At 42.8% G+C, this 26,334-nt stretch overlaps 1 protein-coding gene across 1 annotated transcript; it reads left to right on the forward strand.

Annotated features, from left to right (window-relative positions):
• Window positions 1–25,135, forward strand: LOC124277347. Its single transcript, XM_046712998.1, has 13 exons — window positions 1–128; window positions 1,995–2,158; window positions 3,026–3,132; window positions 9,700–9,829; window positions 11,781–11,912; window positions 14,804–14,821; window positions 15,450–15,724; window positions 18,262–18,404; window positions 19,597–19,742; window positions 21,295–21,382; window positions 21,604–21,748; window positions 23,946–24,048; window positions 24,415–25,135. The coding sequence occupies exons 4-13, from the start codon at window positions 9,733–9,735 to the stop codon at window positions 24,633–24,635; spliced, it is 1,368 nt and encodes a 455-aa protein (XP_046568954.1). The 5' UTR covers window positions 1–128; window positions 1,995–2,158; window positions 3,026–3,132; window positions 9,700–9,732; the 3' UTR covers window positions 24,636–25,135.
• The last annotated feature ends 1,199 nt before the right edge of the window (window positions 25,136–26,334 follow it).

Raw genomic sequence — 26,334 nt, forward strand, 5'->3', positions numbered from 1 at the left:
ATAATACGAGGCTCGTCTGTGGTCCTTTACGCTGAACGCGAGAAACATGGCACATGCATTTTCAGCTTCGTGGACGATTTTCTTACTGTTTTGGATTGATGGCGTTTGGAATGCAGAAGTTGATCTGTGTAAGTATTTCCTGTGATGATGTTGTCAGGTCTTTGAATGGCATTTATAGAAGTGATATGCATAAGGAAGGGAAGTTTATGGACGTGAACTTCTTTATTATGAGGAACACAATGTTTCGGAGTGTATACTTCTTCCTTCATCGGGTGAACGTAATTCCAGCTATGTGAAGCATGGTATATAATCGAGTCTGCTCAAAAATTCCAGGAGTTGACTTCACGAGCATCGTAATGGTTGGGATGACGACATGCAAACAATCAAGTCAGCGAGCCACATCGCCCGATCTACTCAGTTTGTGCCATCAGTTTGTCCCTTATCGACACTTTCACATTTATGATTATCGAGCCGAATGTACGGGCTGGTTATGTAGTTTACACGAGAGTTCGTCACCCAAACTAGGTCTGTACTTGCAAATGAAAGATCTGTTACGTTTGACACAAGAGCTCGGGACGCTTGTGAATGTTTGAATGCATCCCTCGACTGTGTCCATTCATCGTCAAAAGTCCCAAGTGGCGCATATAGTATATATAGCTGATTGTATGACACTTAGTGATACATTATTGCTCTTATGTTACATGTCCCATAAACAAAGAAACTAGCGAACAATCCACAAAACTCGCACGCACGCACGCACGCACGCACGTACGCACGCACTTCAACGAATCTGTCTAAAAGTGTATATTCAATGAAGAACAATAACTGCGTTTGTCATAAGTTCGGATTAAGTACTATAAGGTCCCTTTTAAGACCACTAAAACTTTCTTATTGGAGAAAGAATATTTTAGACATCTTTGTGAAAATTATCGGAAGTGTCAGTTCTAGATGATGCTTTTATTACATTTAGTTTCTATTTATTTGGTTTTTATTTAAGTCGTGTTAAAGAAAAACAAAAGAGGTTGATAATCATAATAAACTGTACGCCACAGATCACATGAACTTAGTACATTTTCTTTTCGCAGTGATGAAAATGGGTCCTCATTATAACGCAACGGTTTATGATAAAGAGTCGTTAACCATGCAATATGAATAGTTAAATAAAATAGTGATTTTCATTATATACAACGCACAACACTGTAAAGGATATATGTTGTTATGGCAACATGTATACAATGTGTATGACTTGTAAATCACGATCCAAGCAAATTCAAAATAAATATATTTTATTATTATTTTCAAAATCACCCCGAAGCAGCGGGTGTGTACCATCTAGTACATCAGTCTCAGGGCGGACCCAGAGGGGAGGTGCGGGGTTGCAACGCACGCTCTCTCTCTCTCTCTCTCTCTCTCTCTCTCTCTCTCTCTCTCTCTCTCTCTCTCTCTCTCTCTCTCTCTCTCTCTCTCTCTCTCTCTCTCTCTCTCTCTCTCTCTCTCTCTCTCTCTCTCTCTCTCTCTCTCTCTCTCTCTCTCTCTCAAAACATCATCGCGACATTGCCTGAGCGCGATATTTCCTAATTTTTGCAATGTTATATACATATATATCAACCCATTATTATCAGCTATGTACTTGCATGATGCAAGCTACATCCATCTTTGAAATAATGACTATGTGTCTCGGGTAGATATAATCAACCAGTATCCGTTGCTGACAGTTATTGATAAATACGCGAACATAAAAGGTCAGGCAAGGTATTACGTCCTGAGTTTACAAACGAAATACAAATTAATGGAATAAATACTTACAATAATAACTTTCTAAGAAAGATATGTTACAAATGCTGGTATCCCTATTGCATAGATCGATGCTCATGCTGTTAATCACTGGATTGTCTTGTCCGACTCGATAATTTACAGACCGCCGCCAAAGAGCTGGAATATTGTTGAGTGCGGCGTAAAATTTAACTCACTCACTCTTCATTCTTTTTATCAAGCCAAGGTTGTTTGTCAATCCGGATGGGAACGATATGGCGCGGGAGAGTGTATCTGGCCGAGTGACACCACAGCAACATTCGATACTGCAGAAAAAGCGTGTGTATCGAGAAAGGGGGTCAACTGCTCACACTACTGAAGGAAGAAAAGGAAGAATTTGTGAACAGTAAGTGACACATCCGAGGATAAAGTGTACTTGTTTGTTTGTTGTTAAACAGTAAAAATAAAGTAACGGCACAAGGGGTGTGTGCTGGAATTGACTGCCACCGATTCTAATTGTTTAGATACACAGATTATTTGTTAAGAAGTGTAAGATATCCTCCCCGTCTCTTGCAATAAGACACCAAACAGCCATGGCGTCAAAGATATTAAGAGAGGTCAGCATTTTAGCAGCTGGCTCCATTAGCAAAGGGAATCCTTGATTTGGTTTGCGTGTTGTTTAATGCTGCTCTCCCATCGATCGAGTATCGATCTGAGTATCGATCTGCGCAATTGGGACCCGATGTAACTGCAGTTTCTTTTCCTTCAAGTAGTTTCCACAAAGAGATGGATTGTCAAGTTCTGACACAAGGGATGAGTGAGTGCGTGAGTTTAGTTTTACGCCTCACTCAGCAATATTCCAGCTATATGTCGGTGGTCTGTAAATAATCGAGTCTGGACCAGATCATCCAGTGATCAACAGCATGCGCATTTATCTACTCTGGTCTTCCAGAGTGACGCCCCATGTGATTATTACTTTAGGTCTTTGACCTTTGGGTTAGCGCTTGATCTCCCGCTGTTCATTACCATCTTGGTAAACTCGTACAGCGGACTGAACTTTATAGTCTTATTATGAGGGCGGTGGGGTAGCCTAGTGGTTAAAGCGTCCGCTCGCCACGCCGAAGACCCGGTTCGATTCCCCACATGGGTACATTGTGTGAAGCCCATTTCTGGTGTCCCCCGCCGTGATATTGCTGGAATATTGCTAAAGGCGGCGTAAAACCATACTTACTCACTCACTCACTCACTCACTTATTATGCACGTCTGTTTCAGATATAACGAGAAGAAAAGGTGAAGAATTCTGGATAGGCCTGTTCACTACATCAAGCTACTACAGTCCCCAACTCAGATGGAAACACGGAGCTCATGACAGTACTGGTGCAAGTATCCAAACATTTGTCATACAGTGGAAAGTGTTAGAACCGTCCTGTTAATAAACTGGATATCGGCCAATACCCAGTCTAAATAAACTTAGGCTCAGTATTATTCGTTACACTGCTATACTGGGTCTAACAAACCCTAGTGGAAGGTCATGTCAGCTAACCTTATGAATTGACCAATGAGAACACAGTTTACCAAATCGCGTACGTTAACATTCGCACATACGGATTGACCCTTTACCTCGTAAACTCGAACGATTCCGAATGCTATTTTTAGGCACATTCGTGACCAACTCGTGTTATTCCGGGTCTTCTTGAGTTTACGGAAAGGGGCGAGTGGTGACGAATGTTTTAGGCACGATCTCTTCCGAGTGATACACATTGGTGACGCCATTATACACAACAATGAGTAAACGGTCGCTGAAAATAGCGTTTTTGTCAATATTCCAGGATGTCATCTTGCGGAAATATAAGCTAATAGTACCCATGTCATCAGAAATCACTCTGTTTTATGCGGATTTTCGCTTGTTGAGAGATCAGTGTCAGCGACCGGGCAAGAGAAGGTTAGCTGACGCGACCTTCTACTAGGGTTTGTTAAACTCAGCATAGCAGTGTAACGAATAATACTTAGCCTAAGTTTACTTAGACTATAAGTTGTTCACTGGTCTCGAGGGGGACATGGGCTGATGTACCTTCGATGTTTGTTTATGTTCCCTGAGCCCGAAGGGCGAGGGGAACATGAAGAAACATCGAGGGTACATCAAAACCCATGGGCCCCGAGGGATCCGTGATCAACGTATTTATCTTACCGAACACCTCGATGGTAATTTTGAACTGTTTGAAGCACAGGTATCGGATCATAGTATGGAGTACCAGACGACAAGAAAAACAAATTTAGAGTTATCTCCCTTCCATCGATTTGCATTCGCAAAGCATGGGTAATTTTCGTACATCATACGTGATTCAATGTTATTCGAGATAAAGAATTACTACTACGAAGTACCAAATGAGTTCGGCATTCCCAGCGGGGTACAAAGAAAATGTTACTCGCTTGTAAGCGTACACTGAAAATAATAGAAGAGCGCTCAGCCAATCAGAACACGACATTTATGTGTGAGGGCAAGATAATGGCCAATACCGGCCGAAATATACCGTCCCAAAATTGCGATGTGTATCATCTATAATGTATCAAATCCGGACTTCCGGGTGACGGAATGTGGTAGGTATCTGGTGCTGTTTATAATTACTCCAGATGCACTTTATCATTCCATCTAATTTATTCCAGTAATCTGTTCTCATTAACACGCTGCTTTATGTTACCGAGTATTGCTAAAATAGGATTATACGAACTGTAACAATAGCCCCGTTACCATTTTCGTCTGTTAAATGAGCTCCACTCATAGTGCGTACGTGATTCGAGCCCTACCGTTGCAATGTGTGGAGAAGGCTGCGTCACATGTACTCGCTGTCACGCGACTGATATTGCCCTTAGTGCGACGTAACCTTAGCGCCCATTGGCCAAATAATTCGCCGGTGTCCTGTGACTGGGAGCAGGCCTTTGCCGTATAGGGCCTGTAAGTCTCGCGAATCGCTACTTCCGGTACTAAGCAGCTTCCCGGCTCCCTTGGCGCGCTCCAACTTGTGCGAGACGGGGCCCAGCTTACTTCCGGTACCAGGTTTCCGGTGACAAGCGTATATTCAAGAAGCAGTTCTGATTCCAAATTGCGCGTCTGCCAAATATGACTTTACTAGATCGGACAAAGTGTACAACAAGGCTTGGCTGTCATAGCTGTTGAAAGTCGTAATAGTTGGCTAATTTGGGGATGGTTAGATCAGAAATTTGTTATTCCTGCAAGCATTACCGGTTCCTTACTGTTAACTGTCAACCATGCAACCATTCAGAAAGGTATGCAACGTTGTTTGTCACCGGAAGTACTAGGGTCTCGCGAAGTGCCGTGACCTACTTACGGGCCCAATTTTTGGGTTAAAACTAGCGACTTCGCAGTACAGCGGCGAGCCTGACCACCCGGTCCCGTTAGTCGCCTTTTGCGACAAGCATGGGTTGCTGAAGACCAATTCTAACCCGGATTCCATGGGTTTCACTAACGGCAGTATGGTGTTGTTTCAGTCCGGTGTTGATGGGTCTGGATGTTAGGTAGGAAGACTACATATTTAGACCAATAAAAGATAAAACTACATTTGCTACAACTTTACCGGGTCTTTGTGTTGACTTTACATATCTGTATCGAAACGTCGCACTTACTAAATACCAGAAGTTGTTTTCCATAAAAAATGTCATTTAAAAAAGTGCCGAGTCAAACGTAAGAGCGTAGAACAAAAGATTATTAATTATTAAGAAACATACGTACTCCGTGTGTTCAGCTGTGGAAGTCCATGCATTGGTACAGTCATAAAATTCATGAAGCAAAGGGCAATCGTCGGAAAGCTGGGTGAGTGAGTTTAGTTTTACGCCGCACTCAGCAATATTCCAGCTTTATTCGTTTGTTTATCAACTCGCTGTGCGCAAGCGCGTGAAGATATCGACTGACATGCTTCCGGTTTGGTCGTATGTTTATCGATAGTGGGCTCCGAAGAAAACAAAAATCAAATCAAATATATAGTTTTATGTCGAATACAACTGATCCCAATTGAGTTATGAAACAGAGGTCGAGATTAGTTAAATAAATAGCTTAAGTTATGTTAACAAGCTCTTGCTTGTATAAAGACTTCTCACCACCACCGTCCTTCCTGCATATCCCCTTCTCACAACTAAACAAACACATCTCTGATGGAATTGCAACTAAAATAGGACATCAATTATTGAAAAGCAGAGGCAAGTGGAAGTATGTTCTCAGCTATGAACAGTTGTCACATCGTAAATAATTTTCATAACAGCTTTTATTTAGAGTGCATTTACACTATGGATAAACATATGACCAAACCGGAAGCATGTCAGTGGATATTTTCACACGCTCTGCGCATGCGCACAGCGAGTTGAAAAGTAATGTGAAACCAACGACTGGCGGCGGTCTGTAAATAATCGAGTCTGGACCAGACAATCCAGTGATCAACAGCATGAGCATCGATCTACGCCATTGGGAACCGATGACATGTGTCAGCCAAGGCAGCGAGCCTGACCACCCGGTCCCATTAGTTGCCTCTTCCGACAAGCATGGGTTACTGAAGATCAATTCTGCCCCGGATCTGGCAGTAGTGGCAATATATACAGACAAGCTAGGACTGCCACCACAAATGTGATCCGGAGATGTAAGAAGGTCTACTGTCTTCAGCAATTGCAGAGCATTAGTGATCAACAAAGAACTCATTTAAATTCATGAATAATCTTCTTGGAAAGACTCTCCCACAGACCTAGCTGATTCTTTCAATGTGTTTTTCTTGGAAAAGATCAGCAAGATTAGGCAAGACCTAACTCAGGTCCCCCAGGTGCACATGCTGGAGTTTACAGTTCAGTGGTGAACCTATGACTGACCTCACCTCTTTCCAGGAGAGTGCGGTACTGGACATTATTCGTTCATCCAAGTGGACTACATGTGCTTGAGGTCCTGCACCAACACAGCTTGTTCTGGATCATGTTGATATTCACCTCCCAACTATCACAAGCATAGTGAATAAGAGCCTTGAATCTGGAAGATTTACCACAATCTCCCGAACTGCAGTAGTTAAGCCTCTCTTAAAGAAGGACAACCTGGATTCAAAAATAACTTCAGGAATGTTCCCACTGTATCGAATCTCTCCTTTTTATCTAAAGTGGTTGAGAAAGCTGTTAATATCCACCTAAAGGCTCATCTTTCACACAACCATCTTCTCGGGGCATTTCAGTCCGCGTATCGCCAGTTCCACAGCACAGAAGCTGCGCTTCTGAAAGTCATAGATGATCTTCAACATGCTGTAGACCACAGGGGTTCGAATCACTGTTTGGACAATAATTTATAAAAATAAAAATCTAGATGTTTGCAACCGTATATTGTTTTTATATGTTATGAGTAACTTATATTTCAAATTTGAACGAAATCGGTCAAGAAATGGATTTCTTAGAAAATTCTCCCGCTACACTCATTACATAAAATACGGTTGCAAAAATCTAGATTTTATTTTTAACAATTATTGTCCAAACAGTGATTCGAACCCCTGTGCTGTAGACGAAGGAAATGTAGCTGCTTTGGTGACCTGTCCTCCGCCTTCGACACCATAAACCATGGTCTCCGGCTGAAAAGATTTCAGTATCACGATGGTATCAAGGACTCGGCCTTGCGCTGAATTTCCGCGTATCTCGAAGACAGAACACAGTTCATCACGATAGAGGATGCCAGATCAAGTAACTATATTCTTGAGCATGGTGTGCAAGGTTCTGTACTTGGTCCTGTGTTGTTTGTCCTCTACACCGGCAGTATTTCTAATATTTCCAAACACTGTCTACAGTCCAACTCGCGAAATTCGCTCACAGCAGCAAAATCTTCTCACAGTGTCTAACTACAAACTTAAAACCTTTGGCTACAGAACGTTCTCCTACATTGACCCTGTCTTGTGGTGCTCTCTCCCCCTTGACCTGAGACTCTGAATCTCTGGACTCTTTTAAATCAAATCTCAAAACCTACCTCTTTGCTGAATATTATCATAAACAGCCTTTCTAAATTTGTATGTATTATGCATCTATTCCATTGTAGTATATATTATGTATGTATTTTAATTGTAGCGCCATTACAAATGCGCACTATTAAAATAATTCAACAAAAATCAAAGTTTGTGACTGCTTACTGATTGAAATTCAAAGTTACACCCCCTTCTGCATAATATTTAAGCAGAATCTTTTTTAATAGTTATATAAACTGAGGGGCAAAAGAAACGTCCCCGATCATTTTTGTATCATAAAATGATACAAACACGTGCAATTCAATGTTGAAATGTTTGATATAATTTTTGAACATATTATGCAGACTGTCATTACAGAACAATTGAAACAATTTGCTGTAAGTAGAGTTTTTGTGACGTTTTTCACAGGAGGTTCAAATGTCCGGTTTTCGATCATGACAACACATGCACATCAGTACTGACAGAGTGTCTTTGAGTGTCCAACTCCTCAGTAGCGAGTGTGTCCACCTCTTGCAGCGATACATGCTGCCACACGACGTCGTGCAGAGTGCACAAGACGTCTGATCACGTGATGTGGGATGCGACGCCATTCTTCCTGTAGAGCTTGAGCCAAAGCGTTTCTTGTCTGTGGGGATGTTGACGTTGCTTCACCTGACGGCCGAGATGATCCCATAGGTGCTCAATAGGTGATAAATCGGGGATCTTGCTGGCCAAGGAATGACGTTTACGTTGTTGTTGTTCAGGAAGTTCCGGGTAACAACAGCAGTGTGGGGAGTAGCGTTATCCTGCTGAAACAACACGCCTCGATTCTGCTGGAGGAAGGGTAACACGACAGGTCGTAAACAACATCAATGTATCGACGGGCATTCAGGTTTCCCTCTATCACCAACAAGTCAGTCTTCCTCTCGCCACAAATTCCCCACACCATCACACTACCGCCGCCAAACGTCTCAACTTCCTGAACGCAACAACGTGCTGTGCGTTCGTTCCGACGTCTGTAGACTCGTACCCGACCATCAGCTTTGTTCAACTGGAAGCGGCTCTCGTCACTGAAGAGTACCCGGCGCCAGTTCCGCGGCTGCCACTGCCGAACTCTACGTGCCCAAGCCAATCGACGACGTCGATGTTCACGCGTTAACGTCACGCCCCGGAATGGTCTGTAGGCTCTGATACCGAATCGGCGGAGTCGTCTGGATATGGTCCTTCTACTGACTGGATGGGTAAGGCTGGTTGTTGCTGATGACGTCACAGTCAGGAATCTGTTGCGCAAGTGAAGCACCCGTAAATGGCGGTCTTCCTGAGGGGTGGTTACGGGTGGTCTCCTGTCCTAGGCCTGTCTGCAGTCCGACCTGTTGTTCTGAAGCGTGTCATCAGTCTGGTGATGGTTTCTTGCTGCAACCCATGATTCTTGCAACGTGACTGTGAGAAGCACCCAGCTGCAACATCCCAATAGCTCGTTCTCTCTGTTCTGCCGTGAGTCGAGGCATGTTCTTTGTGTCCAACGTATTGAAGTGATGAATTCGAACAGTCGAGCATAATTTTATACTGTACTTTCATACGGGTATGTTTCCACAGAAGCATGCAAAAACGTGAATAAAAGCAATTTTCATGCTTACAAAAACTCCACGTGGATTTCCTTTCTGTGAGACGTGGGGATGCGTTCGGGAGATGTGTTCCTAAATAAATTTCCGTCATAACGAAAACAGAAGAAATGTTTTTACAATTTTACTTTGGGGACGTTTCTTTGCCCCTCAGTTTATGTTTCCCCAATAGTGTTTAAGATATGGGTGTCTAAGTTTTGGGAGACAATTTCTTTTCAAAACTTAGCAAACCTTTATGATACGAGGCGTAAATGGGCCTAGTTGCCCGGACATCTATTAAACTTTAAATGGCCTTACAAACCGTTGCTTCAAGAGTACACGGTCCTTGTGTTTATATAATCATATATATCCACAGTTAAGCTACTCCAACTTTGTGGGCAGTTACGTCATGAACACATGCGGCTACCTCGGCAGTGCCAACAACAGATGGTTGAACACACAGACATGCAGTGAGGAGAGGAAATTCATCTGTCAAAAACCCAGTGGTGAGATTACCATTCTTGTTGATTGTTGTTTAACGTCGCACTCAGCAATAATCCAGCTGTATGGCGTCGGTCTGTAAATAATCGATTCTGTACTAGACAATCCAGTGATCAACAGCATGAGCATCGTTCTACGCAATTGGGATACGATGACATGTGTCAACCAAGTCAGCAAACCAGACCACCCGATCCCGTAAGTCGCCTCTTACGACAAGCATGGGCTGCTGAAGACCAATTCTATCCAGGATCTTCAAGGGTTTACCTTTCTTGAAACGTCTTGATGTTACATGAACATACGAGCGACATCACCAGACATCACTTGAAATCATTCCAGTTGTGTCACTTAAAAGCGTAGCTTAAGAGGGGGCAATCGAGCACCTACAAAGACTTACGTTATCGTGAAGGAAAGAAAAGGTACATAGCAGTTTTCACAAGCAATGAAATGAAATACTCGGGTTGAATCTAGTCAACCCTGGTGACAGACATGTACGGTTGACTCGGGTTACGCAAACTTAAGTTTTGTTTGTTTGGTTGTTTGTTTAACGCGCCACGCTGCATAATGGTTGACTAGACTTAGCAAATAAATAATGATGGCTATTTATGAAGAGCCTGGTTCCACGCACTTGTGCACGCTCAAGGCGCTAACACACTATTACTCCTTATAACCCGAGCTGCCTGTGATGTGCTAGAACCAACCGCCATATGACTTATCCCTCCGGGTACCCATCTACTGCTAAGTGTACAGAAGCAATTTATGACCAAACTCACTTGCCTTGGGTGAGACCACATGTACTTCGTTGTGGGACAGGACTGATGTCCAATAAACTCTCAGGCGTCAAGCTGTCAAACACGGTCATCCATCCAAGGGTTGTCCGCGACCAACGCCGCCTAACGTCAACTATATTCTTCAAACCATGTAGGGGAACCTGAACTTTAAATTTGGGATAGGAAGTATAAGCGTAAACAAACTTTCAAAGACAGACATCTTATGAACGCACCACCATTTCTCTTCATCGTCACGCCAGTTTGATATCTAAATATGTACTGTCATAGACTTTACTGTCTTTCGCTCGGTCAGATACCATAGGAAGGACACTCGTTTCGTATAATTGGTATGTAATGAGACCTCGTGTAGTATTCTCTATATATCACTTTGTCATGGTGGCGTGACGTCATGAACAAGGCTATGACGTCACGTTTCCTCTGTGACGTTGCGTTCTACATGCGGCGACGGCGGGTAGCCAGCCTGTGTTTGAAAGTAGATTTGGGTTTATTTCCCTCAATTTAACGACTTCAGTAATAAACATAATATCATATTCGTGCCCATATTATACTATGTTTACGACATGGGCACTCATATAATATCCTCTATGTAGACTATTAGTTTTGACGATCATCTTGTAGTACACATTTGTTATTGATTGACTCCGATATATCTCCCATATTTTCTATCGTAAATGAAAATAAAGTTCCCCTACATTTTGGAGGAGTATAATTTGCCACCTGGGCTCTGTGCACAGGAAGACCGCCTCCGTGGTGTAGTGGTTAGACCGTCCGCCCGGAGAGCGGAAGGTCGCGAGTTCGATCCCCGACCGCGTCATACCAAAAAAGACGTTAAAATATGGTACTTGTTGGTCCCTGCCTGGCGCTCGGCATTAATGGGTACAACAAGGACTGGTCGGCTCGGAGTCAGTATAATGTGTCTGAGTGGGGTATTCATGCTTCACTGCGGCATGGTATCTCAGTGGGCTAGCACTATAAAACCAGCTTAAGTCTGGGCTAGTACAAGCAGCCGCACATACACATGCATGCACGTCGTCATATGAGCGAAATATTCTCAAGCACGACGTAAAACCCAATTTCACCTCACCTCACCTGTGCACAGGACCGGACAGGACCACACATCCCACCAAGCATTCTGTTATTGTGATATGCCAATCTGTTCCCGTTCCAGCGTGCATAAAAGGATGGTTTGGTGCGAGTTGCGATATGCAGTGCCATTGCCTTGAAGAAAACTGTCCAAGAACTACAGGACAGTGTTCACTGGGGTGTCAGATCGGTTGGCATGGATCGCGATGTAACCACCGTACGTATTGTCCTTCGTTTTAAAATCGGAAAAAAAGGTTTCTTCTTAACATGAGCTTGACCAATAAAGAGTGAGTGAGTGAGTTTAGTTGTAGGCCGCCGTTAGCATTATTCCGGGAATATCACAGACTCCAGAGATTTAACTGTAAAGAAGTAACACCACGGCTGTTTGCAGTACTCATAAGTAACACCATCCTCGGCAGTATAGGGTATAATTATGTCATAAGGGTGGCTAAAGAAGGATGAATTAAGAGGACGTTAGACATCAACAGAGGTGTAGCTGTAATACGGTTGAAAGACCATCCACATCCATGGAGAATGCATGTCATAGTCAATACAAGATGAACATCAATGTGCAAAATTGTTGCACGCCAGAAATCCCGAATCCCAGTTCGCCCCGAATATGTTACTAGGTATGGCAGCACCAGACCCATGTTTCACCGGAGTGGTAAACGTCTGTGTCTTCACATGGGCATGCCTCCAACATCAAACTCCCTGTCTTGATTAGACTAATGCTTAGTCTCTGAATATATATAATTTTGATAGTAACAAACAAGCCCATTTAAATTGAAAAGGAGCCCCAGGGAGACCAGAGATTCAGAACCTGAGGAAATCTAGACTTGCTTTATTTAGGGCTTTAGCACTGCAGAGAGGGCTTGGCAGTAGGGAAAATAATGTGGTTCAGGGACTGTGAGACAGACTATGTCTTGATATTACGGGAGTACTGTTGAAAACGACTTCAAACTCGCTGGAAGGGCAGGAAATTGGATACTGCTGCGTCAGCATGTCGCTGGCTTGCATTCGTCACCACTCGCCCCTTTCCGTTACCTCCAAGAAGTCGTCGTTCGGCTTGTCCCGGAATAACACGAGTTGGTCACGAATGGCTGGCTTGCATTCGTGACCAACTCGTGTTATTCCGGGACAAGCCGAATGGAGTTTACAGTAAGGGGCAAGTGGTGACGAATGGGCTGGCTTGGACACACAGTAACATTCGTCAGTACTCGCCCCTTTCCGTAACCTCCATTCGGCTTGTCACGAAAAAACACCAGTGGGTCACGAATACGTTCGGGAAGGCATAGACGACGTGCATTCGTCACCACTCGCCCCTTTCCGTAAACTCCAAGAAGTCGTTGTTCGGCTTGTCCCGGAATAACACGAGTTGGTCACGAATGAGTTGACGTGTAGTCGCTATTTTTAGAATCGCCAATCAAACACAGGCTTTCTTCCAGCTACGGGATTTCACAAGCCAATGAGCTCTTGGTTGGTTCACTCACACTTTAAGAAGTATGCAAGTGTGTGTGCGTTTGTTTGTAATATGAACATTCGGTTTAAACATATTTATTTCTGATATATTGTTCAGAAACTGGATCGGCAAACAAGCAAAAGGCATATATTAATGCCTCTCCAGACAAAATAACATTTATGCGACTTACATTAATTTTCATAACAATATTACAAAAGTACATGATATCATAAATAACATTAAGCATACAATATACATGAATATAAACATCCATACAGCAAAAATACTTTTAGTTCTGCAAAGGGCCAGATGAAATGATTAAATCTTCTTGAAGTGATAATAAAGTTATGTACTGATTTGATAATATCATGATTTATAGATCTAGGTAACTCTAGGTTACCATACAGGGCGTCATTTATATTATATCCATGTTTGAAATAAAATAAATCGTTTCTCATAGCATCATAGTTGGGACATATAAAATGATAATGAAGGGTGTCCTCAAAGGCAGCACAACAAGTACATGATGGGTTATCGGATATAAATCTACTTACTTTATGGGCATTTAAATCGCTGCATTCTAATCGGAGTCTACAGTGGATTATTTGATAGAACCTCTTTCCAATGTTGATATTAAACCCAAATGAAGTATTATTATATGAGCATTTTGTTGATTCAGACTATGGCTCATCCGGACAAAGTGTTATCAAACCACTAACCCTAGTCAGCCAAATCCCACTCTGGCTATGTGAGAGACCTGTTTTGACAGAATCTGGCTAAGTGAGGGGACACCTCTCGGTTAACATGTACATCGCACCAATTGAATGTTTCTCGTGCGACAATGTGTGAACCCAGCCTGCCTCTGTATCACATTGCCTTGCCGTAATGAAATACAGTGGAAGAGGTCAGACAGTAGTTGACCAAGCAGAATTTATTTGACTTACTAGCACTCGGTATTGCACGAGTTTAACAAAAATCGGTTTCACTTTCGACACCGCCTAGATTGGCTGTCACAGAAATCTGAAACACACATATTCAATACAACCAATTATGGTTAAAAGATTAGTGTAAGTTTAGTCTATGACAGTTTCGGTTATACAAAGAAAGCCTCTTTTCATATTTTTTTATTGTATTTTAGGGACCGTTCTTAATTTATGTGTGTGCGTGTGTGCGGCTTTTAAAGGGGGGTGTCACCCATTTTGTTCTGGGGAGGAGGGGGCATCAATTTTGTACACACGTACTAGGGGTCAGCGGTTTTGTACATAGAATTATGATGAAAATTATGCTTAGAAAGTATGGGAAGGGAGGGGGGAATTGATTTTGTACATAAATGTTAGGGGGAGGGGGTCAGTCATTCACATTGTACATGCTTCTTCATGAAAAGCATCATCATCATTATCTCACACACACACACACACACACACACACACACACACACACACACACACACACACCACTAGCCATAAATTATGAACGGTCCCTTATTGAGATGATGTAAAGTCGGCATGATTTAATTTTCTTATGTGAAATATGTTCACTTCAGAGGCAGATGTTAGCAAACCACTTAGCGAATATATGTCGTACCAATTTAAGTGCGGTGAAGATATCCTTCCTATTATATACCTTGTTATGATTCTTCTCCTTTTCAGCTGTTGTTACTGCAGAGGGTAAGTAAAATGAGGACTCCATCTGGTTCATCAGACGAAAAATGCAAGAATACTAATTTAAACATACCATAGTTCTATGACATCAGTTTCACATTTGAGCGGGTTGCTTTCCTACTTTTTAGCATTAAATATCCCAAAATGATTGCCAATTATGAATGTAAAATGGGACCAAAGATCATTAAGTTACACAGTACGTTTGGAATTCGAACATTCCTCAATCCGTATTAGGGCAGTGGGGTAGCCTAGTAGTTAAACTGTTCGCTCGTCACGCCGAAGACCCGGTTTCGATTCCCCACATGGGTATAGACCCATTTCTGATGCCCCAACCCGTGCTTTTGCTGTACCCATAAACACTGAAGCACGTCATTGGAAGCGACTTCAATGTCTTATTTCGTGTTTAGTGATTCAATCTGAAATCAATCCGCTCACTAATTATTGACAAAGTTGTTTTGAGTTATATTTATGCTGAGCACATTGGCCTTATTTCAATCGCCAAAAGTGTTTCAATAATAATTGGCCCACTGGGTTCGTAACAGGATAAAATGTCAGGTCTCCAATAGTTTGTACGTTGTACAGTACACCCCAGCCACATACGGAACATGTACACTGTCTGATGAAATGTCCTCAGCGCTGTTCTACTGCTTCAACTCGAAAGTGAGGGGAAAGTATATGCTCCTTCGTGTCAACCCAAAGAACATGCACTACGATGTCATGGGTGCCATAGACGGAGACGGGGTGGGCGTGGACGGGTGCGACAAGGCGTCCTTTACGTTAGACGACGACACGGGAGTGTTCAGTAGAGTCGTCAATATCACTGACGGCGTCAACATCAATGACGGCGTCAACAGCACTGACGGCGTCAGCATGACTAACGGCGACAGTAGTCGATGCGGAGGCATTGCGGTGAGTTGAAGACAGCGCATCCATCCTTCCATCCATCAATCCATCCAACCATCCATCCAACCAACCAACCATCCATTCATCTATCCGTCCATCCATCCATCCATTCAGTCAGTGGTGATGATGTCGCTCATTATGCATTCCATCCAGTTCTTTTTAACACTGCATGCTGGACAATCATAATCCACTCAACGTTATCTGAGGATCAAAGTTTGATCCTGATGCAAAGGACCGGCCTTCCTCTACGTGGACGATGTCAATCGACACCATCGTGCCAAGATCGACGATTCTCAGATCAGGAGACCATTGTCCGGGCGGACTGGCCATAGCGGTCAACCTGATCAACACATGTCGAACGCGCTGCAGGTCGTCCTCATACGAGCCCGTAGGCCCCACTGCGGGTCAGAAAAATAAAGTACTATATAACAGGCCCGGTTTACTATCCAGCACCCTACTAAACTCATGGGCAAAAGAAAGTATAGGTCATTTTGAAGATCAGTAAAACAGAAACAACACAAGATTTGGATTATGTAATAGATGTAATTTGTAGCAAATTCATTTGTACTTTGCTGTGTGTACAAATCATTACCCGGTTGAAAGAACTGAAAGGTGACATTGACATTCAAACAGTCAGGGGGTAAATACCAAAGTTACAATGATATTACTTTGACGAATTGCGCACAAAAAAGGTAGAAAAGTTTGTTCCAGAACGATCACAACGTCAGTAGCGTGTGTGTCTGCCAGCAGCCTCGATGCACTCTCGTGCACGTCGTCGCATCGATGACGTCAAGCGTCGGATGACGTCATTTGGCAGTCGCTGCCATTCGTCCCTCAGTGCCACTTCCAACTCTTGTCTTGTCTGTGGAGGGTGATGACGACCACAAATTTGTCTTCCCAAATGATCCCACAAATGCTCGATCGGATTCATATCTGGTGATCGAGAAGGCCAGGGTAGAACATTAACGTTATTCTGATTAAGAAAGTTTCTCGTCGCTATTGCTGTATGGGGAGTTGCTGGTTGATTGTTCAAGAAAGGTAAGACAACAGGCTGCAAGACGTGATTTCGGTACTCGTTAGCATTGAGATTCCCCTGAATAACGACCAAGGGTGTCGTTTGGTCGCCAATAATGCCACCCCATACCATCACACCACCTCCACCATAGGCATGGACTTCTTGAATGCATGCTGCTGCAAAACGTTCACGCCATCGCCTGTAAACTCTCTGTCGGCCGTCATTTTTGTGCGGACAAAACCGACTTTCATCGGTGAAGAGGACCCTACGCCAGTCACGCACTTGCCAGCGGTATACTCGTCTTGCCCATTGCAGTCTTTCAAGTCGATGTTGTGTTAGTGTCATTCCATGGAATGGTCGATAGTAACGTATTCCACCTGTTCACAAACGTCTGAGGGCAGTCCTTCGACTGATGCGACGTCCCAACGCTGTTTCGGCCGTTGACGTTGCCGTAACAAATCGATTTCAGAGGTGTATCAGGCGTATATGGTGATCTTCGCGTGCGCTGGTTACACGTGGACGTCCACTCCTCGGCCCGTCCTGTGTTCGACCCGTCTGTCTGAATCGTTGGAGGAGTCTTGCTATCGTCAGTGACGTACAGCCAAATCTTCTTGCAATTCTGACGTTCGTCGCTCCCATATCGGACATCCCTATGGCCGTCTCTCTCTGTTCTGGCGTCAGTCGTGGCATACTTTTCATGTGTTTTCAGCATCTGTGATATGACGGGACCGATGCATCGCATTTATACCGAAACTTTGCACGTGCATTATGTGCTAGGGGCATGGAACATGCTTTCCACATTTTTGCTTCGTCTTCAAAAACATCTTTACAGTTGAAACAAGTACGGTTTTCACGTGGAATCTTCTCATATGTCCCGGTTTCAATCCTGATAGGAGCAACGCCACAGCGAAACTTGGATAGTGCAGATCTATAAGATTTAGGCATTTGTCTCAGTAAGTATGTTTCCGCAGTATACACTGACTTAAACTTGTTATAGAGCCTTAGCTTGCTACACATGCATCTACCAACACGCCCACCAACTCACCCAGCTACCACTCACTACGGCTACAACGATTCACGCAGACCTGAATTCGTTTCGATTTTCGATATTGGACCCTCGATTCGATCATTTTGATTCGATTCTTCATACAAGTAAAAGCATCAGATTAAATTTAACTCGTAGAGCGGCCTTGTTAGCGTGAAATCCAAACTTGGCAATGTCTACTAACAACAATTCTCATTGGATAATTAGCCCGGCGTCAACCAATCACGTTTCGTCTTATTTCGCTCGAAACTGCTGGAGTTGGAGTCAAAATTTCGTTCTGGCTGTGTGGAAATAATTTAAGTAGTATTCAAATATCGAATCGAAATAGTGATAATGGTTATCGAAAATCGAAGTGAAGCTATCAGATTCGATTTTCGATCAATCGAACCGAATCCTTGCAGCCCTACCACTCACACCTACCTCTCACTCAATAGCTCGCCCGTCTGCTCCCGCCTTCACTCACTCACACCATTTCTTTTTCAGACAGAGGAAGGGACCTGGAAATGGACTTTCCGTGTGCAAGAATTCTCTGGGTTGTTATCCCGCGCAGACCTCGACATCGCCGTCAAATGCAACTTCAACAACGCTGACACACTGTCCAGCGACGGTGCTGCTGACGTTGAGGGGTAATATTGGGAAACGTATGCAGCCCGCCATGTGACGGGGAGGGTAATGGGAAGCGTAGTGGTCAAATTCTTCCATTCACCTAAAGTCCGGGTTCTAATCCTCACATTGTGTGAACCCCGTTTTCTCTGGTGAAATATTGCCAACAGTGGCGTAAATCCAGGGATGCAACGAAAGTCAAGATACCCTTAACTATGATTTCGTTGTCCTCGAAGGTCGTATGCCCTGAAGGTCCGGATAGAATATTGATCTTCAGTAAACCATGCTTGTCGGAAGAGGCGACTAACGGGATCGGGTGGTCAGGCTCGCTGACTTGGTTGACACATGTCATCGGTTCCTAATTGCGCAGATCGATGCTCATAATGTTAATCGCTGGATTGTCTGGTCCAGACTCGATTAAATACAGACCGCCGCCATATAGCTGGAATATTGCTGAGTGCGGCGTAAAAATAAACTCACTCACTCACTCGAAGGTCGTATTGTGCTGAAACAACAGCACATGCCTTCCCACCTAAAGGGCCTATTGTCTTTCAACATATACTCTACAACTTAGGATAAAAGTTGTTCAACAAACGATCATAGGTTCAAATCGCTATTATTGGTTTGTATTACAAGGGGGTACGCGCAGTAGTTGGAACAGTGAAACAGATGCACGTGCGGTCCGTGATGAGCGTGAACTTGGACTACCGTAGAAACCAACCCTCTTGTTCTCGGGGTTTCATTTAACGTGCATACCCCCTTGTAATACAAACCAATAAAAGCGATTTGAACCTATGGTCGTTTGTTAAACAACTTCTATCCTGTTTAATAAAATTCTGAGATTTTAAAGTTCATTTGGGAAGTTAAAAGTATGAGGATTCGCAATCTTAATGTCCCTTTATTTGATTTAAATTACTTTTTGGTTTAAAGTGAAATTCATCGGTACGGTTTCACTGCAAACAGATTATACCAATTGTGTCCTGGGGAATGATGTGGCCACACACATTGTACCAATGTGGGGACTCGAACCCGGATCTTCGGCGTGGCGAGCGAACGTTTTAACCACTAGGTTACCCCACCTACAACCAAGAGCATCAAGTGTAAATTCTCACATCATGGACACGATGACGTTAAACCACAAATCACGTTTCTGTTAACGTGTACGGCAGCTGTAGCGCGTCCAGTGTAATATCTACGACTTTTTATTTTCCACAGAACAGTTGACACTGTAGTAAGGACTCTTGATGAAACGAGGGAGGAGGTAAAACTGACGGTGATCAATCCCGTCACTCTGGAGGAAGTCAAGAAGATCCAACTTGGAGGCAATGTTATGCTCAAACTAGCGATCGACACTAAACCAGGTCAATGACTTTATATTCGATATTCTACAGTCCGTTTGGCTCAAAAGTGAACAGATGAATTACAACATCAGACCAACTCTGTGAGTTTTTGGCAGATTTATGTCTTAAAAAAAAAAATGTTGTTTAACAAACTGTCATTAAAATATTGACACAGTTTTCTATTTGTTACGAGGGAGTAGTGCAGAGAAGGGACAGCCAGGTGTTCGAGGAGCACGTGCATAAGTGCCGACAAAGTTATTGATTCATTTACCTGTGCTTTGCCGTCTCCATCCTTTCTCGCACACCTGACTGTTCCTTTCTTTACTCTTCTCCCTCGTAACAAATAGTGAACTGTGTCAATATTTTAAAGATAGTTTGTTAAACAACTTTTTTTTACTTTTAGGGCATAAATTCTGCAAAAAAACTCACAGATCTGGTCTGCTGATTTGATTAGGATCAGCGTTTCATTGAGTATTACATGTTTATTAGTTTCGAGTTAGATTGCAATTCATCAGTTCGCTTTTGAGTCAAACGGACTTTAAGAGTTACCTCAGAAACAACCCCTCAATACACTAGTATGCACAAAGAAGGAATGGACGGAATATATGTGGATAGTGACATGCATTCCAACTAAGAATCAGGGATCACTTACCCATGCTTGTCGTAAGGGGCGACGAATGGAATCAGATGGTCAGCCTTATTGACTTGGTTGACACATGTCATCGTACCCCAATTGCGTAGATCGATGCTCATGCTTTTGATCACTGGAGTGTTTGGTCCAGTCGTCTTATAGCTGCAATATTGCTGAATGCAGCGTTAAACAATAAACAAACAAACAAACAAAACTTAAATTTGAGTATCCGACCTGAGTATCCCCTGTATCTTTCATTGTTTGTGAAAGATACAATTGTACCTTTTATTTCTAATGCATCTACAAAGTTACAATATGTTTGAATTAATGAGCCTTGCTTCATAGTTAGTGCGGTTTTAGCTCTTAATACTTGTTATGGTGAGTGGTGAGCAATGAGTGAAGTCAGTTCAGCTCCGCTTTTAACGGTTTATGGCCGATTCAGCGAAAATCCTCATTCGTGACCAACTCGTGTTATTCCGGGACAAGCCGAATAGTCTTCATGGAGTTTACGGAAAGGGGCGAGTGGTGACGAATGCGAAAATCCTTTGTCAACTTCGGAAAAAGGTGTCCGCTCTATCTGTCCCAAGGTTTCGGTTCTCTAAAATTTGAGATCATCGCGGTATCGGGCCGACACCCTTTTAACAATATTTTAGCCATATGTTTTGGCTTGTCAGCATCGAATGGAAGGGTTAAAGCGTCTCTCGTAACGTTGAAGACCCGGGTTCGATTCCCCACATGGGTACAATGTGTGAAGCCCATTTCTGGTGTCCCCAGCCGTGATATTGCTGGAATAGTGCTATAAGCGGCGTAAAATCATACTCACTCACTTGATAGTGTTCATTCGTCACCACTCGCCTCTTTCCATAAACTCGCTATTCGGCTTGTCCCGGAATAACACGAGTGGGTCTCGAATGGATTGTGTTCTGATTGTACTCTCTGCAGGGTCGGGAGCGCGAGGAGTTTCAGCATACAACTGCGAAGCCTATACTTCAGACGGAATGTACACAAGGCAGCTCACGGATAAACATGGGTGAATATGTTAGTTTTAATGTGTGATTTATATGTCCCGGTTCAATCTGGTAACATCACCTCAAGTGTGTAGGGTTTTACGCCGCTTTAGCAATATTCCAGCAATGTCCCTCTCGGTGTCATTGCTCTAATGTTGCTGGAATATACAGCAGTCTTTCAGTAATGAACATCCACTTGACTGATCCATTATTTTTGTATCTAATATTTATTATGTCATTTCAGATGTGCAGCAAGCGGTTCCCCTGTGTCCGGAGTGAACGCGTCAGTCACGTTTCCATTTCCAATTTTCACCTTCCCCGGCCACTCATCCATCAACTTCCGTTGTCAATATGACTACTGTTTTCACGACGAGATCGAGTGTGTAAATGTAAATATTTTCATCTCTCCTTAAAGGTATTCATAGATAGATACAGCTTGTTCAGCTTGACCTGAGCTACTCTACATATGCATGACCCGGGAGGTCAAATGGCACAAACGGCATGTCGAGTTAACTTCATTAAATAGGGGAGCAGAGAATGTTATTAATGTTGCTGCTCGCTGCCTAAATGCCCGGATCGGAAACATTAAACCTTCTGTAGCTTTTTTTAAGTTTAAGAAAGTTAGGACATTGCTGGCGATTCCTCGACTCTGAGATGTCAAAAGGCGACTTTGTCTCGGCTGTTCGGACATGTTGATAATCAACTGACAAAGATGCACCCCTTCACAATAATAGACCCAACCAGTTGTGACACGGTCACGTAATACATTAGTATTCACTTGATCAGGTCAAGCTGAACAAGCTGTTGGTAGATTATGTTGCTGTCAGTACCAACATCTACCACATCCACCACTAGGGGTGGGTATTGCAGAGAATTTTCATATTGCGATATATTGCGATGCGAAAGCATAGATTGCGATATGTATTGCAATATATTGCGAGAAGTATTTTTAAACCAAAAACCTACTTATAATCGAATTAATACTTAATATATAAAGCAAAAACACAACAAAATCACTATGCTTGATTAAGCTTTGATAACAACTTTTAATCATGACAAAATAATAAAGTAAATAATACTTGGCACAAATGAAACAAGGAAATATCCGCGGATTTCAGAGTGTTACGAAGTTTTCCGAATGCAAGTCAAAATACCGGTTTTCGATCAGCGCGTCGCAATACCTATCGCTTTCATGTTTGAACTGTTAAATACCGGTAAACCGGTTATATTGCGCAGCCCTATCCATCACTGTCACGGTTAACAGTCATCAGCTTCTGATCTATCATGGTTTCAACAATCACCGATTTCAGTGATGCCTACTACTCTCCCATCCATCACCATTTTCAATGAAACTACCATTCTCTCTACCATCTTCAGCTTCAGTGATGCCTAACTCTCCCACCTTCGTATTTACAATTTTCAATGAAACTACCATTCTCTCTACCATCTTCAGCTTCAGTGATGCCTAACACTCCCCCCTTCGTATTTACCATTTTCAATGAAACTACCACTCTCTCTACCATCTTCGGCTTCACTGATGCCTAACACTCCCCTCAATGAAACTACCTTTCGTATTTACCATTTTCAATTATACTGCCACTCTCTCTACCATCTTCACCTTCAGTGATGCCTAACTCTCCCCCTTTCGTAGTTACCATTTTCAATGAAACTACCACTCTCTCTACCATTTTCAGCTTCACTGATGCCTGCCACTCTCTCATCTATCCCTTCAATCCTATCCATCAAACTCTCATTCATCACCAACTCGTGAAGATCTTGGATAGAATTGACCTTCAGTAACCCATACTTGTCGTAGGTGGCGACTAACGGGCAAGTCAATACAATGATTACACAACAGTATCGTTGACTGGGTTCCGCCCTATTGCGCAACTTGGTACAATAACCAGTCCAGCATTTTTAAACCAATTCATTTAACTGGATACATAAATATTAACCAGTATTATTTGATACATCTAAGCACTTGTATATTGCAACACTACGCTCCTTCTAATCCTCGCAAACACGTCGTGCAGCGTGTTCTATCGTACAGCGAGCTCTGACAAACGGCAACATGAAAATCGTGGAAATCTCAAAACGAGGCTCTGCCGCTAGAAAGGTTTGGCGGTCTGGTACGGAGTTGATATTGTATCAATTACATTGTGCATTACAGAACTACTCTGAATAAGCGCAAAAAGTACATAACACGTGTAACCAGTGAGCCAGATGCATTGTGAATCATTTTACGACCTCATCAAAATTGAAGACCCGAGTTCGATTCCCCACTTGGGTACAAAGTGTGAAGCCCATTCGTGGTGTCCCCCGTCTAATATTGCTGGAATATTGCTAAAAGTGGCATAAAACTAAACTCACTCACCCTTATTTTCGTTATTTACTCACAAATTTTTAGAATACCGATCAAACAATTGTGGAGACCTGTTTTTTTAAGTGTTTCTACTACAAATATTAACAGAATAATAAATGATACATACTAATAAACAGAACGTTTACGCAAAGAAAAGTATGAAGTAAGTGATATTTTTGTATTGTTAAAATGGCGCCAACTTATAGAATGCCCATGTTATTCAGCGTTGTAGGTTGAGACATAGAGGAAAGCGTTCAGAAGATGCTATCCCGGGGGTAAGAAAACCAGTCTTCACGACCGTGAGGATCCTTCAGGATGACGAGCAGGGTGAGCTTGAAAACACGTGCCATGAAGATTATTTTTTGTGCGTCAGATTGAGTTCAAGTCAACATTAAATTTGTTGAAACAGTATATCATTCCTCTTACTTTGATAAATTATAGGATATTGTGATTCCGCGTACCTTCACAATGGTATACAATCATTTCTTTGATATAGTATATTGTCATTCATTTTCATTTAACATAGTACATCATTCATCTTATTATTATTCCTCGTACCTTGACATAGTTATTATCATTCCTCGTACCTTGAGAAAGTTATTATCATTCCTCGTACCTTGACATAGTTATTATCATTCCTCGTACCTTGAGATAGTTATTATCATTCCTCGTACCATCTTACTTTCATTGCAGGTAAGGCTGTGAAACGTTTGGAAGTCTTGCCTTCTGAGGATACAAACAGAGGCTTCCCCTTACTGTACCTAAACCCCATCACTTGTTCCTTGTTCCTGTTCTTGCTTACGGTGTTCCTGATGCTCCATGTGTTTTTCGTGAGATCACTTAAGAAGACAGTTGAGGACATGAAAGTTGAGCTCGTGAGTCATAATCGGAGTCAGCGATTTTCTCTCTTGTAAACTAAAGAAAACCCGAAGGTAACCCGAACATACCACACACAAACAACTGTTGACGTGGTTAAGGCTATATTTAAGGGACACTACACCTGAGACAATTGGCAGGGCCAGCAATTTTGATTCCGTTGATAAAAGGACCCGAAGGACGCAAAGCACCTGGGTAAAATGTCAACCTAATCCAGATCCGCCTCAGTAGAATTCCGTTTCTGTTCACGACACCAGTGTTATAACCACGTGTAGCAAATACCAGGACGATCAAATTAGCTACGTGTTAAACTTAAGCAGCGCTTGGAATGATCTCTCGATGACTACCTTCAAGTCAAGAATTAACTTTGTTAGCGAACCCAGATATTATTTTGTTACCCAATATAGCATTCAATGGACACCTTTGGGCACATACAATGTCTGAATTCGTATACGCACGCGCATATAGTTACAATGGCCAAGTCCAGAATTGATCTTTCTGTCGATGTGTCGAAGTCGTTAAAGCTTGTGACCCTTAACACTGGTATTCTGTGTTTACGTTTATGTAATTTCATACCTAACACGGTAATGAAATAAGATTAATATACCTATATCTGGTCAGTAATAGATTTGAATACAGACAGTCCTGTTGAAGAAGGGCAAGTTCATTCTGTTCTCAGATGGGTAGCTGCATATATGCATAAGAGTTCATGTGATAACGGTCGGAATTCCCATATCGCAAGAGGCGACTAATGGGATCGGGTGGTCAGACTCGCTGACTTGGTTGACACATGTCATCGTATCCTAGTTGTGTAGGTCGATGCTCATGCTGTTGATCACTGGATTGTCTGATCCAGACTCGATTATTTACAGATCGCCGCCATAAAGCTGACTGAAGCGTTAAACAGCAAACAAATACAAACCAATATGTTGTCTTTTGAGCACAAGAACGCCACTCTTCTAACTAGGTTATGGCTTTATGCTGCTTTTAGCAATATTCCAGCAATATCACGGCGGAGGACACACAGAAATGGGCTTCACACATTGTACCTATGTGGGGAATCGAACCTGCAGCTGGGTCTTCGGCGTGACGAGCGGACGCTTTAACCACTAGCATAGGCTCAGAGAGGATGGACACAGTTAAGAGAAATACCATGTAGTCCAACAGAATGCTTCTCTTGTTGCCTTTTTCTTGATCACGAGCTCACATCAGTATAGACCCGTGAAGATCCGGGTTACATTTGGTCTTCAGCAACACATTCTTGTCGAAAGAAGAGACTACCGAGATCGGGTAGTCAGGCTCGCTGACTTGGTTGACACATGTCACCATATGCCATTTGTGTAGATCTATGGTCAGTCACTGGATTGTCTGGTCCAGACTCGATTATTTACAGACCGCCGCCATATAGCTGGAATATTGCTGAGTGCGGCGTAAAACTAAATTCACTCACTCACACACACTCAAACGTACATTTGTACATTTTTTCTTCCGAAATTGAGGCAAGACTACATCTTCGAGGATTTCAAATGGTCCGTCGAAACCTCATCATTGAGGACCCGTAAAGATCCGGGTTAGAATTGGTCTTCAGCAACCCGTCCTTGTCGTAAGAGGTTGGATCGGGTGGTTGGATCGCAGACTGATTTGATTGGTGTTCATGATGTTCATCACTGGATTGTCTGGTCCAGACTCGAGTATTTACAGACCGCCGTCATATAGCTGGAATATTGCTGAGTGCGG

The sequence above is a fragment of the Haliotis rubra genome, unplaced genomic scaffold (genome assembly GCF_003918875.1).
Source record: "Haliotis rubra isolate DU_JTF1 unplaced genomic scaffold, ASM391887v1 Scf220, whole genome shotgun sequence".
NCBI lineage: Eukaryota > Metazoa > Mollusca > Gastropoda > Lepetellida > Haliotidae > Haliotis > Haliotis rubra.

Bases quoted from the DNA above. Each gene is read 5' to 3' on its own strand.
- LOC124277347 (XM_046712998.1), top strand. From the start codon at position 9,733: ATGAACACATGCGGCTACCTCGGCAGTGCCAACAACAGATGGTTGAAC. The intron at 18,405-19,596 runs GTAATATTGGGA...TATTTTCCACAG, and splicing joins GGTGCTGCTGACGTTGAGGG to AACAGTTGACACTGTAGTAA. The intron at 19,743-21,294 runs GTCAATGACTTT...TACTCTCTGCAG, and splicing joins AGCGATCGACACTAAACCAG to GGTCGGGAGCGCGAGGAGTT.